This window comes from Oncorhynchus kisutch, linkage group LG1, assembly GCF_002021735.2.
Source record: "Oncorhynchus kisutch isolate 150728-3 linkage group LG1, Okis_V2, whole genome shotgun sequence".
In the NCBI taxonomy this organism is placed as follows: domain Eukaryota; kingdom Metazoa; phylum Chordata; class Actinopteri; order Salmoniformes; family Salmonidae; genus Oncorhynchus; species Oncorhynchus kisutch.
In genome coordinates this window covers 20,730,646-20,746,146 of record NC_034174.2, presented here as the reverse complement: position 1 = coordinate 20,746,146, position 15,501 = coordinate 20,730,646, and the positions used below count along the sequence as shown (strand labels likewise).

Sequence of the window (15,501 nt, the reverse complement as noted above, 5' to 3'; positions counted from 1 at the left end):
GCTGCAGTCTCACTAAACAAGAAACCAGTGATTCTGAACAGGATATTGTGTTTTGTAAGGCACCTGTGACAATTGCGTTGTTAGAACAACTTATGGTAGACACTACACAATGTATGGCAGTTCCCTAGATTGTTCCAAATATCTTTACAGTGCTGCTGGGGTTGTGATAGTGAGAACACTTATGGTAACACTAGATTTCACTGGGAATATAAATGTGTATTTCCAATGCCTACTTTTGTTTGTCAATATTGTGCCATAAAATCACAGGTTTGTGGTATCAAAATGTTACAAGTTTCCCTTCATTTAAATTAGTGATTTTATGTAAACCTATTTGTGGCACCATAATGGTCCACAAAACCACGATAGCACAGTTAAGGTCACATTTCTAGATCACAGAACGCATGCAGCATTCACTCTGTGCTGAGGGGTACGGAGTTTCTATTTTGTGAGTTCGAATGCCATGCAGTGGCGATGTCAGTTTGCAGTAAGATAATGTTTTACTTTGCCGGGGTTATGCTCAGGCTAAGGGAAAAAGGTGATTGAAAAAAAATTGTAAATGATAGCCATTTTATATTTTCAAATACAGTTATACACTAAAATATGAATAATATGAATAATGACAACTCCATTTGATAAAACCCAATAGTACATACAGTACCCCACAATTCCACCTCAGTGTTGTACTTCTATAGCTGTAGCTTTCTTCCATTGAGTGAGGCTACCATTGCCCCCTGTGGGAGATTTATTGAAACTGTACAGTAAAACAGAACTACTTACTGGGTAAGCTAACCATTCTGTAGTGTGGAGACTAGAGTGTGGCACATTACGTGCCCTGTGGCGATGTCTCCACTACAGTATCATAGTGAGACGCATCTTGCAGAAAACCCTATCCAGGTCTGTTTAGAATGGAGAAACAGTTTAACACCACACGCAACAGTTTATGAAAAAACAATAGTTTATTTTTTGACAAGAGATCTTATGCAATAATCACAAGTAAACATATGGATCTAAAAGAAATTGCATTTGAAACAAGAGGATGCTATTCTGGGGATTTTTAAAATGTATTTAACAAGGCAGGTCCGTTAAGAACAAATTCCTATTTAAAATAACGACATAGTAACAGTGGGTTAACTGCCTTGTTCAGGGGCAGAACAACAGATGTTTTCCTTGTCAGCTCGGGGATTCGCTCTAGCAACCTTTAAGTTACTGGCCCAATGCTCTAACCACTAGGCTTCCTGCCGCTCCAAGTGGGAAACAACTTCTAAATATTCAATACAATGCTGTATTACAATATTCAGACAGTAAGTAAAACAAGAAATGTTCAAGTGTGAAAGATGGATAGTCAAATGGCTGACATTTCACAGATGCTAGTAATGATATGTTTCAGTCAGCAGATCACCCTTCCTTACACTCAAAATTGACCAGAAACCAGAAAAAAATTAAATGTCTCAACACAAAATGGGCCAAATGAAGTCTCGATACACCAAACCAAATTCTCATCAAACTAGCAGCTATGCCCAAAGCTTGGAGCAGGCCCTCAAGTAAGAGGTCCAAGTAATTTTTTTACCTGACTGGTAAACCTATTCAGGTTGCTCCTCTATATTGCCCCAGATGGGCTGGTCACTAGTGTCAGAGGTGCAACTTACACACATGCATCATGTTACACACATGCATCATTATAGAGAAAGGTCACAGGTCACTCCAGAAAACTGTTAAGCGTAGGGCAGGTGGAGCTCTTGGGAGGAGCTGGTCGGGAACCTTTTTTTCCCCTCTTGGCCTTCATGAGCGGGCAAATCTCTGACAAAAGAGACTGGTGTGGGGGGGGGGGGGGGGGGGGGTGAATAAAGGAAAGTGGTATTCCATAACAAATGGCATTCACATGTTCCTCCACTATGGTTTCCTATGAGATTAGTTACAGCAAATGTATAACGACATGTGTCAATAGACATCAGAGGATAAAATACACAGTCACAATATTTACTTCAATACCCATATCAATAAAAATACCTGTCAGTACACCTGAATTGTATGGTTTGAGAAAAGGATACAGGCTGGAAGAATTTGGTTCTTCCCCCAGGTCCACCGTAACCACGACATTGTCATATCGTTGGCAAGAACAAGACAGGGAGTCAGGTTAAACCTACAGCTCCCAGTTTAATCCTCTTGGGGTCCAGCATGCTGCCGAATGTTCTCTTCCTGAACAGGTTGGTGTTATGGAAGGAGGTATCCATGGGCACCTCCTCTCTGGCCTGAGAAGGTTATGGCATGCTTATGCTTATGGCATGCCATGCACACTAATGTACAACACATCTTGCTCTAAAATGTAACATTACATTAGTAAATTATCCTAACCAGAGAAAAGTCTGTTCATGTGTTAAGTGAACCCTTGGAAGTGGTAAAATACCTAACTTCCAAACGAGGCTTTGTCTTGGTGTTTGGTCAGTGAGGACGACAACCTGAGAAACAAAACAAACAAGATAATTATGATCAATACTTCATAACTGTTCATTAAAAAAACAAGTGTCAGAAGCATATGTTCCTCGTCAATGACACACTCTAGAGGGAGACTCACACGGCTGGGTCCAGATGCATCTTCTTGGATGGGACCTGTGACAACCTTTTATACATCGGGTCAGGGGTGATGATGTCAAAGGTCATGTTGAGGGCAATGTCCTCACTGTTGGGAGGCTGGTGGAGATGGGGCGGTTTCAGCTCCACTGGGGCAGGGCTGAAAGACAAGGGGGAAATAACCCATCAGTGACTGACACCAGATCTACCTAGAAGGTATCTTTACAGTGCATTCGGAAAGTATTCAGACCCCTTTACTTTTTCCACATTTTGTTATTTTAGAAGGCTGTAACATGTATTAAATTGTTTTTTTCCTTCAATAATCTACACACAATAACCCATAACGACAAAGCAAAAACAGGGTTAGGAAAACTAAAATATTACATTTACATAAGTATTAAGACCCTTTACTCAGTACTTTGTTGAAGAATCTTTGGCAGCGATTACAGCCTCGAGTCTTCTTGGGTATTACACTACAAGCTTGGCACACCTGTATTTGGGGAGTTCCTCCCATTCTTCTCCGAAGCTCCTCTCAAGCGCTGTCAGCTTGGATGGGGAGAGTCGCTGCACAGCTATTTACAGGTCTCCAGAGATGTTCGATCAGGTTCAAGTCTGGGCTCTGGCTGGGCCACTCAGAGACTTGTCCCGAAGCCACTCCTGCGTTGTCTTGGCTGTGTGCTTAGGGTCGTTATCCTGTTGGAGGGTTAACCTTCACCCCACTCTGAGGTCCTGAGCAGGTTTTCATCAACGATCTCTGTACTTTTCTCCGTTTATCTTTCCCTCAATCCTGACTAGTCTCCCAGTGCCACTGAAAAACATCCCCACAGCATTTTGCTGCCACCATGTTTCAGCTCTAGGAAGAGTATTGGTGGTTCCAAACTTCTTCTGTTCAAGAATGATGGAGGCCACTGTTCTTGGGGACCTTCAATGGTGCAAAAATGTTTTGGTACCCTTCCTCAGATCTGTGCTGATGCAACCGATGTGAAATGGCTAGCTAGTTAGCAGTGGTGAGCGCTAATAGCGTTTCAATTGGTGATGTCACTTGCTCTGAGACCTTGAAGTAGTTGTTCCCCTTGCTCTGCAAGGGGAACAGCTTTTGTGGAGCGATGGGTAATGATGCTTGGAGGGTAGCTGTTGTCGATGTGTGCAGAGGGTCCCTGGTTCGAGCCCAGGTAGGGGCGAGGAGATGGACGGAAGCAATACTGTTACACCGACACAATTCTGTCTCTGAGCTCTACGGACAATTCCTTGAACCTGGCTTGGTTTTTGCTCTGACATGCACTGTCAACTGTGAGACCTTATATAGACAGGTGTGTGCCTTTCCAAATCATGTCCAATCAATTGGATTTACCACAGGTGCTCCAATCAAGTTGTAGAAACGTCTCAAGGATGATCAATGGAAACGGGATGCACCTGCACTCAATTTCAAGTAAAACAGTCTGAACATTTATGTAAATAAGTTATTTCTGTTTTTTGGGGGGGATTATAAATTTGCAATAATAAAAATAATAAAAGTTTTCGCTTTGTCGTTATGGGGTATAATTTGTCTAAATGTTTTATTTCATAAGCTTTAACATCTTTTTTTTGTAAAAAGTCAAGCGGTCTGAATACTTTCCGAATGCACTGTATACTAAGTAACGAGTTGTGTAGAGAATCGATTGGTGAAGTGACAAACCTCTCAAAGACTAGTCGGCTCAAAGCTTCGTTAGTGTGGGTTAGTGTGCTCAGGGTCTTTTGAACAATCACAACTTTTTTTCTTCAGACTAACATAATATTAAAAAGTCAAAGTAGTGAGTAGTAAACCAAATTTGTATTTTTATTATACAAATGAAACAAAGCTTTGCAAATTATATAGTGCTTATAATTTCAAGTAGAGGGGCATCTTACGGTAATCTCTGTCTGCGTTGGTCAAGTCATTTTGGACAGCCTTCATGTCATCCTTGGTCATGTTCAACTCCATTGTGGCTTTATGCAACTACAGAGATATGAGAGACGGTCAGTCGGAAGTAGAGACACAACCGACATTATCCCAGAAAAATTTCAATTCATGCGTTTTGTTTACATGCATTACCTTGATGTTTGAAGCAAACACCTCCCTTTTGAGCTTTTCACACATTTAGTTTGAAGATCTGAGGCTCCCTTTTAGCTTGTCATACTCTCTGCCAAGGATAATAGGATTACTTAATAAATATACTTACACAACACTGATGCCCCTGACAATGTATAGTGCAACAGTAACACACAGCAGCTATGAGTTTGATGTTCCTTACTTCTTGAGAGAAATGCAGTAGATGGAAAGCTGCTCCACATGCAGCCTGGCCAACACCCATGTCAGAGATCATGGACTCCTCAGTTCTCTGACCCTGCAACACCACATCCAGACTGGGAAGCACATACACACACACACAAGATATACAAGCCAGCAAAGTATGGTTAATGTTGGCACGATAGTGTGCTAATTATTATTGTGTGAGTGTGCCGCGGGCTACCTCTCATGTGTTTTCATTTTGGTCCGAAGTCATCGGGCCTCCTCCTTGGCAGCCTGGGTCTCACATTGCTGGTTCTCCAGGTATTTCATCCTTTTCGGACAGGTAAAAAAAAATCTGAGACATGTCAGGTAGACACATTTGGCTTTGTGTTTGACAACTTGCCATCCTACCCTGTGAGCTGAGCATCTCTTTCTCTTCAATATCCTTCCTCACAATGTCCAGGTCTTTCTTCTGCCTGTTCACCCACTTTGCCCTTTGAGACCGGGATAATTGGCCAAGGCCAAGGAAGGGTGTGTCAGGGGACCTACCGGGGCCCGCCTCTCCTCTGGCGCCCCAAGCGCATGGGTCCCTCAGGCACGTCCCTATGGTGGTGACTGTTGACATCATCACACCTGTCAAAGGGAAGTTAGAATCTCAGCCAACCCAACAAGTCCACGAAGCAGGGGTCCGAAGCCCTGGAAGAGCTTATGTTGTGACCTGCTTGGAGGAATAGGAACCCGTTGAGGGATATGGCAGAGGGATACTCAGCAGAGATCAGGACAGATGGAGAGTCCTCACTGTCCACCAGTTGATGACCAGTGCAGTGACTACCCAAGTGAGTAGGCCTCTCATAGCCTCTCGAGCCGCTGAAGCCCAGCTGGCGGCCTCTGATGGCCTGTCAGCCCCTCTTACATGGTGAAGAGTGCCAGCATCGTCCCCCAGGAACAGCCTATCACTGGCCAACAGGGAACAGCTGTCGTTGCCATCGAAGCTATCAACCTCCTGACACAGGGCATGCGCCCTCTGTTCAAGGTGGTCCCAGCAGTCCAACTCATGCCCCCGTCCAGGACTGGCAGCAGATGGGCTCTGCCTGCGGTGGCTCTGGCCACGCTTCCTTGGAGGGGTACTGGGTCCAGTAGAGGGACTAACAACTCGCTGCCGCACCACTCCTGAGGGAGGGAGCGCATCCTCAGCCTGAACCCCAGCCTGGCCGACCCTCTTGCGCATGGCTTCCAATCGCGCCAGGCGTAGGTGTGCTAAGAAAACCACACAAAACAGGTATCCGGTATGGCCCAAACCCAGGCAGTGCATACACGAGGTATGTATATCCCCAGGGGGATGCCACCATCACACCTGTCACAAAGGGAAGCCATAAGCTCAGTCAAGCCAACAAGGCCACGGAGCAGTGTTCCGACGCCCTGGGAGAGCTATGTTGTGACCCGCTTGGAGGAATAGGAACCCAGTGAGGGATAAATGACCTAGTACCTCTGAAAACACAGGGAAAACCCCATGTGGGAAAAACAGGCAGACAAAAAAAAACAGCAACCAGGTAAAGTATTTGATTTATGTGTTTTTTTTTTTTTTACTTCAACTGCGATTTTACCTAGCAGGTTTAAGTAAAAGTAAAAGTATATGCCCCTGGTGTGTATGTAGTCATCAAAAGGGCACGTTTGGATATCTTTTTTTGTTGTTGGTTTCTTTGTCTGAGCTATGCCGTGAAATTAATTAGTCAGAGCTAGACCATCCCATACTTTCTAAATTGAAATATTGTTAACCACCACAAAACTAGCGAGTTAGGCACACTGAAAATGGTAAATGTACAAAATATGAACGAATCTACGCAGCATCATGCAAACCCTCGTAAAGTGAAAATAGACGCATTCGGGAACGTACCCAATGCACTCAAAATGGTGAGAAATTACTTCATTCCCCATAATTCAATAATAAAGGCACTGTACTTCCGTCAGGAGCTACGCGCCCGCTAGAGGTGGTATTATTCAACACACAAAGAGTCAAACAACCGTTTACGATAACGTTACAACATTTAACATGCATTTAAATTCTTCTCGAAGAAATTAAAGGTAGCTATGATTTGAAAATAATTTGTGTACACAGGAAAATGCAATCGCTAGCTAGCAAACTATCCTATTTACCTGCAGAACTAGCTAGCTATGCTAACAAACTAACGTTAGCTAGCTAGATAGCTAAGTGTTGTCTCAGCAAGAACAGCTTGAAGATCCGCTCAAGTTGTCGAATGTTGTACCAATCGTCTTTCCCTCTCATCTTTAACATGACATGTATACATAGTCACAGAAAAACACAGTCAGTGTACTCAACTTGGAGTCAATGTGTACAACAACACGAGACTAGGCCGATGCGAATACTGAAACGCACTGTTTCAGGTGTTGACAGACTTGGTATCTACTATCCCGTGTTACAGGTGGTTGTCCCTGTAGTAACTTATGCAGCAGTGATGGCTGTATATGTCCACAACAAGGGTATACCGTGGGAGGTCCAGCAGAATGGCACCCTGGCACCAGTGGACCGTCTCCGCAACGAGAGGTCTGAAAGCCCCACTCCAGGCCTGGTGGTGGGCACAGAACCAGGTGGGCATGGCTACTCTAATAATGGCATCACTTTCCAGTGACCGATATCCACCTGTAGCTTACTTACTGTAGATGTCATGTTACTACAGACTAGCTCCCCTGTCTGAATTAAACATCCAGACATAGTTCTGAACAATGCCACTTTATGGTGACAGAAAATTAATATTTATCTTATTGAAATATGTGTCCACTTGAACAGAGGATAAAATGGGCTGCTTATAATATTGCACTTGGCCAACTATGGACCTAATTATTATTATTATTTTACTTAATTGGAAATAGTTTCAAATAAATACTTTACATGCCACATGTTCTATTGTTTGCACTAGCAGCTCTTGCTGTGCCACAATTTCACGAACACGACGGCAGCATGAAATAACTGTTGAATCTACCATTAACTCAATTTCATCATGTGACGTTTTCCAAGAAACCGCTTTGACACATTTTGAACCATGCAACCTCTGTGAACAGACCTTCAGTGTGTGTTGGCTGGATAAGAGGGAGAAGGAATGTCGCTGCACAAGAGCTCACATGTATCCTTTCTCATCCACATATCATGCTTCCTGGATTTAGAATAAGTGGTCTTTGAAATAAGTGGTAGGTTTTGCTTGTCTTATTTGTTCTGTTTCAGACTGAGAGTATGTTGGATTATGATTGATATGGTACGTTTATTTATTTGCCTTTTCTGAAGGTCATGATACAGATTTGTTTTTGGGAAGGAAATACAGTACTCTATTCTTCAGGAGTGATTCATGCTGCTTTCTCTGTTGATTAATAACACCAGCATTACTGAGAAAATAGGACCACAATGAGTTTAAAAAATACTTTGGCAGTGCGTGGCCAATTAATCTATTAAGTCTCGGGCCCTGTAAAGGAACATTTCAAAGACCTGCCTCTTGGTATCGACGTAATTTCCTGTCCTAGAGATGAAATGCACGTTGAGGTTCCACCTCTGAAAAATAACAAAGGCTGCTTATTCGTATTCATGAATTGGGTGTGGAAATTTCCACGTTGATTTGGTAAACGTTAACAAATGGGGCACTGACAGCTGTCAGTGTAGTTAGCGAGCATGTTAACCTTATCTAGCTAGCTAATGTTGTCTGTTTTTACTACACCGTATTCAACATTTTTGCCATTTGGCTCTATGGCTGGTTCTGGAGCTGGATTTGTGATGAGCATTGATTTTGGGAAAACGTTGCCACAGATGGAAACATCTTTGACTTCGCCATGTATTGTTATCTCCAAAATGTTGGTATCTTCCATAAATTGCGCCTGCAAATCCGCCATAGAAATAGTTTGAAAAAATATGATGAAGCTCCGGTAACTATTGAACGATGGATAAAAAAAGTGGATGTGCAAGTTTGCAGCCCTTATTTTTATTTGTTCCATATTTGTTTGTTTATTTGTTCCGCGGCCAAGTGAACACAAGCCTGTTTGGCTCATCTCAGTCATTAAGAGGAATAACTTTGCAGCTGCTGTTTCTATTTAATTAACAATGCCATGCTAGTAGGTGGTAACCTTAAAATAAAACCCAGCCCTGAAATGAAAGTAGGCTGAATAGACTTTGTATGTCATATCATAGGAAAAAACATTCACACAGATTTGCAAGAAGTAGGCAGTTTGGATTTGTCACTTCAAGCCCGAGTATGTCATACTTTGACTAAAACCATGATTTATCGACTTTAAATTGTTGTGAAACATCTTGGGTACTGGCTATTGTCTTTCAGTACGAAAACATTTATTTCTACTGATGTGGGCATTTAACAGGGGTACATTCTTTTTTCAAATCCAACTTTATTTATATAGCACATTTCAGACACGGATGCAACCCAATACACTTTACTGGGAAATGTATAAAAACAATAAAAAGAGCACGAGACAGACAATCTGTAGATAACAGTCATGGGAGTTCAAACAGTAAAAGCAGATGACAAGAGGACTGTAGAGACTAATCCATGTTTAAAACCAAAAGCTGAAATGTTTTTTACACAAAAATATAAATTATTAGCTAAAATAACAGACTAAGAGCACCCAGGGAAAAGCAAAGCTGAAAATATATATTTTTGTACACAATTTCGGCCCCCCTCAGATTCTCTCGCATGCTGTTTTTATATATTTCCAGGGGAGAATTTAAATCCTAGTCTGACCTGGGAAAGGCTTGGGAACTCTTACTGCAGATGGAAGTGTCATCTAGATTAGATTATTATCTAAATAGGATATGACTTGCTGTCCTGGAAACATTCGTACATCATTCAATGAAAGATTTATCCCATTCCCCTTAGGCACTCACATCAAAGTGCTGTTCTCCTGGAGGCTATCATAATGCACACCACTTATGACCTCTGTCTGGAATGGCTGTTAGTATTGTAGTCAAAGCACAGTTGAAGCAGTTCAGTTCTCTGTCCTTCCAAGAACATCCATAAACTGATATCACTTTTACTTTATTACGCTTGTACTCATTTAATAGTTTTGCCTGCTAGATGTCACTGTTTCATCAATTGATATTATAAAATACCAATATTTTACCCAGTGTTTGCTGTCAGGACAGTCAGTTAAGCCATACATTTCCCCCCTGTATTCAGATGAGGATGGGTTTATGTACAGAATCACTGTATTAAAAACATGATCTCATCTCCACAGGTGCTGGCCAGGAGAGTGCCATGTTTGTTCATGCACAGTCCTTTGAGGACCTGACTGCTGACAGTGAGCCAACTACTGAGCCAGAACCTGAAGGAGAGACTGTGCTTGGAGAGTCAGCAGAGGAGGAGGCTCTATGTCTGGGGGCTGAGCAGGAGACCCAGGAGGAACAGCAGCCGGAGGTAGAGGAGGAGCGCCCAGAGAACAGGAGTAAGGAAGAGGATGTGTGCAGTGAGGTCTGGCGTAGCCACAGGAAGCATGTGTTTGTACTGAGCGAGGCAGGCAAGCCCATCTACACCCGCTACGGCACAGAGGAAGCCCTCTCCAGCACCATGGGGGTCATGATGGCACTGGTCTCTGTCGTGGAGGCAGATAAGAATATCATCCGCTCCATTCACGCAGGTATGTAGAAGATGTAGGGAGTATCTCTGTGGAGGGGCAAATTAGTTAGAGTAGCCTTGCAGATTGTTGTCAATGAAACATGGTGAACAACTATGAAGTAGGCTACATAATTGAAAGCTCAGTCGGTAGTTCTGTCAGTAAGACATGCCATATTGCAAGAAAGGCTGCACCTATCTACTAGTACTGTAGATGTTTCATTGCCCTCTCATTCAAATCTTCTGTTCAAGACGGTTACAAAGTGGTGTTCCTTCGCAAAACTCCTCTGGTCCTGGTGGGTGTTTCCCGGACCTGTCAGTCAGACAGAGAGCTGACGCGTGAGTTGCAATACATCTACTACCAGATTGTCAGCCTGCTCACCCTCACCCAGCTCAACCACATCTTCCAGCATAAGCAGAACTACGACCTGCGCCGCCTACTGGCAGGCTCCGAGCACCTCACTGACAACCTGCTGCGTCTGCTGGACCGCGACCCGGGCCTGCTCCTCAGTGCTGTCACCTGCCTCCCCCTGGCCAGCTCCACCCGCGACCTGGTCTCCTCCAGCCTTCAGGCCGCCAAGGCCAAGAGCTTGGTCTTCTCCATCCTCTTGGCTGGGGACCGTCTGGTCACCCTGGTGCGCAAGAAGGACCAGTACCTGCACCACATGGACCTGCACCTGCTCTTCAATCTGGTGGGCTCCTCGTCATCTTTCCGCGAGGGCGAAGGTTGGACACCCATCTGCCTCCCTAAATTCAACACTGCTGGCTTCTTCCATGCCCACATCTCCTACCTGGAGCCTGCCTCTGACCTCTGCCTCATCCTGGTGTCCACCGACCGGGAAGACTTCTTTAACCTGTCTGATTGCAAGCGCCGCTTCCTGGAGCGGCTGAGCCGACGCACTGCCTACCAGTCCCTGAAGGAGGCACTGAAGTGCCCCAGCTACTCTGTCACCCAAGTCAACATCCCAGAGCTCAGGCACTTTCTGTACAAGTCCAAGAGCTCAGGGCTCTACACTAGGTGAGTATGGATCATCAGACACATGATGGCACACATGATCTCCTATCCTGACTTACCACCAATTTAACCATTCTGTTTCTGTGTTCTCCATCAGCCCTGAGCTGCCCTTGCCATACCAATCTTTAGAGGACCAGGAGAGGCTGATGGGATTGTACCAGTACCTCCACAGCCGCTTGCACCAACCGACACGTCCCCTGCGCTCCATCTACCGCTGTGGAGAGACTGAGAACTTGCTTGCCTGGGTAAGCATAGTGTTATACCAATCTATAGATTTGCATTGTTATTCATCTCATCTTATTGATACCATCTTGTAGATGTTACAATTCAGTCTTGCAGTGCATAATAAAGATATTGGTTCATAAGGATCTCTTCAGGGGGTATCTGTAGTACCATTGTTATTAATCTCCCCTCTAAATCCTCTTCCTCTACCCTACCTCTCCTTTAGGTGACCAGTGGCTTTGAGCTCTACCTCTGTTTCAGTCCTCTTGGGACCAAGGCCATGGCCGTGGCTGCTGTTAATAAGCTGCTGAAGTGGATCAGGAGGGAGGAGGACCGCCTCTTCATCCTTAGTCCCCTGACATACTGAGCCCCCATCTGAACTAGCTACAGTTCCAAGAAGCCCTGGCCCTCTAAACTCTCCTCATGACGTTGAAGTCTGATGGTCACCATTGGAGGCCATGGATATAATGCCAACAAACCATCATGCATCACTGTTGTGCATATATGCAGTCTGTGTTTGCTCTTTGCAGACCCTTCAGTCTATGGTCATCAGGGGGTCCAATGAGGTCATCACAATGAGAGTACAGCTATGTTTTATCAAACATAATTTTTTTATTTTAATTGTTTGCTTCAACTAAGGTGATTGCCCTATGGGAATTGAGAGTTACGCAGCAGACATTTCAATTAATAACAATAACATCTGTGATGCTGTCCCTGTTGCTATAAGATTATTATTTTAAACTCACTTTATGGAATCACTACCTGGACATGAGGAATGCTGTGTGTTGTTTTAGCAGTAACCTACAAATATAACAAATAGAGACTGACCATCTTGAAAAGGAACTACATTTGTTTTTATCTAACTCTAGTATGTGCCTGAGGGGCTGTTTTATGTTTACCAAGATGCTCTTGCTTGGTTAGGGGATGCATGTCAAGGGCAACGGTTAACTTTCTGGGGAAAGCACATTCCTGTGACACAATAGAGTCAATATTGTCAATAGTCCCTTATAGTTAGCCCGATAATTGATGAAACCCAAAAAATATTAATCTCACTTAATGACTGTAATGCAGTTAGCCCCATGCGCTCTACTTAGGCACATATGCGCATACTTAAAAATATACTTATTCATTTCATTATTTTGTTTGTCTGCATACTGCAAGAGTAATGTGAAAATTCTACCATGATTACTGTTTAGTTTTTTCAAAAGATTGTTTTGAATTATTTTTTTTTTAATGATTATTTGTGTCTTCATTTTTTGCTTGGATTAATGTTTTGATCATGGATTTTCACAGTCAAAGATGATGTAATTGGAAAAGTATCTTTATTTTAAGATGGGAATCTCTGAGGTGTCTGTATTAATATGATTTTTGTTATCTCACAAATTATAAGTGTTTTATGGGTCCATCACATTTGATTAAGAAAAATACTGTAATTTTCACATTCACCTTGGCAGTCATCAAAGGTCTTCATGCCTTACCTAATTGCCTTCAGACTTGTGCTAAGCTAATGGGGTGTGATGGCTGGAGCTTGTTAGGGTTTTAGGGTATTGTAGCTGATTAGTTTACAGTGGTGGAAAAGGTACCCGATTGTCATACTTGAGTAAAAGTAAAGATGCCTTAATAGAAAATGACTCAAAAGTGAAAGTCACCCAGTAAAATCCTACTTGAGTAAAAGTCTAAAGGTATTTGGTTTTAAATATACTCACATATTAAAAGTAAATGTAATATCTAAAATATACTTAAGTATCAAAATTAAGTATAAATCATTTCATATATTATAAACTCAGCAAAAAAAGAAACTTACTCACTGTCAACTGCGTTTATTTTCAGCAAACTTAACATGTGTAAATATTTGTATGAACATAAGATTCAACAACTGAGACATAAACTGAACAAGTTCCATAGACATGTGACTAACCGAAATGGAGTAAATGTGTCCCTGAACAAAGGGGGTTGTCAAAATCAAAAGTAACAGTCAGTATCTGGAGGCCACCAACTCCATTAAGTACTGCAGTGCATCTCCTCCTCATGGACTGCACCAGATTTGCCAGTTTGTGCTGTGAGAAGTAACCCCACTCTTCCACCAAGGCACCTGAAAGTTCCCGGACATTTCTAGGGGGAATGGCCCTAGCCCTCACCCTCCGATCCAACAGGTCCCAGACGTGCTCAATGGGATTGAGATCCGGGCTCTTCGCTGGCCATGGCAGAACACTGACATTCCTGTCTTGTAGAAAATCACGCATAGAACGAGCAGTATGGCTGGTGGCATTGTCTGCTGGAGGGTCATGCCAGGATGAGCCTGCAGGAAGGGTACCACATGAGGGAGGAGGATGTCTTCCCTGTAACGCACAGTGTTGAGATTGCCTGCAATGACAAGCTCAGTCCGATGATGCTGTGACACACTGCCGCGGATCATGACAGACCCTCCACCTCCAAATTGATCCCACTCCAGAGTACAGGCCTCGGTGTAATGCTCATTCCTTCGATGATAAACGCGAATCCGACCATCACCCCTGGTGGGACGAAACCGCATCTCGTCAGTGAAGAGCACTTTTTGCCAGTCCTGTCTGGTCCAGCGGCAGTGGGTTTGTGCCCATAGGCGATGTTGCCGGTGATGTCTGGTGAGGACCTGCCTTACAACAGGCCTACAAGCCCTCAACCCAGCCTCTTTTAGCCTATTGAGGACAGTCTGAGCACCGATGAGGGATTGTGTGTTCCTGGTGTAACTCGGGCAGTTGTTGTTGCCATCCTGTACCTGTCACGCAGGTGTGATGTTTGGATGTACCGATCCTGTGCAGGTGTTGTTACACGTGGTCTGCCACTGCGTGGACGGTCAGCTGTCTGTCCTGTCTCCCTGTAGTGCTGTCTTAGGCATCTCACAGTACTGACATTGCAATTTATTGCCCTGGCCACATCTGCAGTCCCCATGCCTCCTTGCAGCATGCCTAAGGCATGTCACGCAGATGAGCAGGAACCCTGGGCATCTTTCTTTTGGTGTTTTTCAGAGTCAGTAAAAAGGCCTCTTTAGTGTCCTAAGGTTTCATAACTGACCTTAATTGCCTACCGTCTAAGCTGTTAGTGTCTTAATGACCGTTCCACAGGTGCATGTTCATTAATTGTTTATGGTTCACTAAACAAGCATGGGAAACATTGTTTAAACCCTTTACAATGAAGATCTGTGAAGTTATTTGGATTTTTACAAATTATCTTTGAAAGACAGGGTCCTGAAAAAGGGACGTTTATTTTTTTGCTGAGTTTATATAAGCAAACCAGATGGCATCATTTTCTTGTTTTGTTTAATTTATGGATATCCAACACTCGGATACTCAACATAATTTACAAACGAAGCATGTGTTTAGTGAGTCCACCAGATCAGAGGCAGTAGGGATGACAGGGATGTTCTCTTGGTTAGTGTGTGAATTAGTCCACTTTCCTGCATGCTAAGCATTCAAAATGTAATGAGTACTTTTGGATGTCAGGGAAAATGTATGGAGTAAAAAGTACATTTATTTTTTCTTTAGGAATGTAGTGAAGTAAAAGTAAAATTGTCATAAATATATATACTAAAGTACAGATACCCCCCCCAAAATAATTTAAAGTACTACTTAAGTACTTTACTCCACTGTTCATTTGTGGCACAGGTCTAGCTTGTAGATCTGCCAATATTTTACAAATGTTCCTAGCGATTAGTGATTTAATATTAGGATAAATAATACATGTGTTATGAAATGTAATGTGTAGGTGTTCATGTCTGAATACAACACATTGTGAGAATTTTGTCTGTAGACTATCATAGGACAACTGACATCAGTAACTATTTAACCACA

General features: G+C 43.2%; 1 protein-coding gene and 1 pseudogene across 3 annotated transcripts; one reads left to right on the top strand and one right to left on the bottom strand.

Annotated features, from left to right (window-relative positions):
• Positions 1–1,836: 1,836 nt before the first annotated feature.
• Positions 1,837–6,781, bottom strand: LOC109897961 (E3 ubiquitin-protein ligase TRAIP-like; annotated as a pseudogene).
• On the top strand, positions 6,769–13,079 carry LOC109897948 (MON1 secretory trafficking family member A). Of its 3 annotated transcripts, XM_020492635.2 has the most exons (6): positions 6,769–6,898; positions 7,258–7,423; positions 10,064–10,462; positions 10,690–11,455; positions 11,550–11,697; positions 11,901–13,079. In XM_020492635.2, the coding sequence occupies exons 2-6, from the start codon at positions 7,291–7,293 to the stop codon at positions 12,039–12,041; spliced, it is 1,587 nt and encodes a 528-aa protein (XP_020348224.1). In that variant the 5' UTR covers positions 6,769–6,898; positions 7,258–7,290; the 3' UTR covers positions 12,042–13,079. The 3 variants fall into 3 exon arrangements, with proteins under 3 accessions (XP_020348224.1, XP_031651114.1, XP_031651144.1); XM_031795254.1 differs by having other exon boundaries at positions 6,806–7,423; XM_031795284.1 differs by lacking the exons at positions 6,769–6,898; positions 7,258–7,423 and adding an exon at positions 7,771–8,020.
• Positions 13,080–15,501: the final 2,422 nt, after the last annotated feature.

Bases quoted from the DNA above. Each gene is read 5' to 3' on its own strand.
- LOC109897948 (XM_031795254.1), top strand. From the start codon at position 7,072: ATGTTGTACCAATCGTCTTTCCCTCTCATCTTTAACATGACATGTATA. The intron at 7,424-10,063 runs GTGGGCATGGCT...TCATCTCCACAG, and splicing joins GGTGGTGGGCACAGAACCAG to GTGCTGGCCAGGAGAGTGCC. The intron at 11,698-11,900 runs GTAAGCATAGTG...CCTCTCCTTTAG, and splicing joins CTGAGAACTTGCTTGCCTGG to GTGACCAGTGGCTTTGAGCT.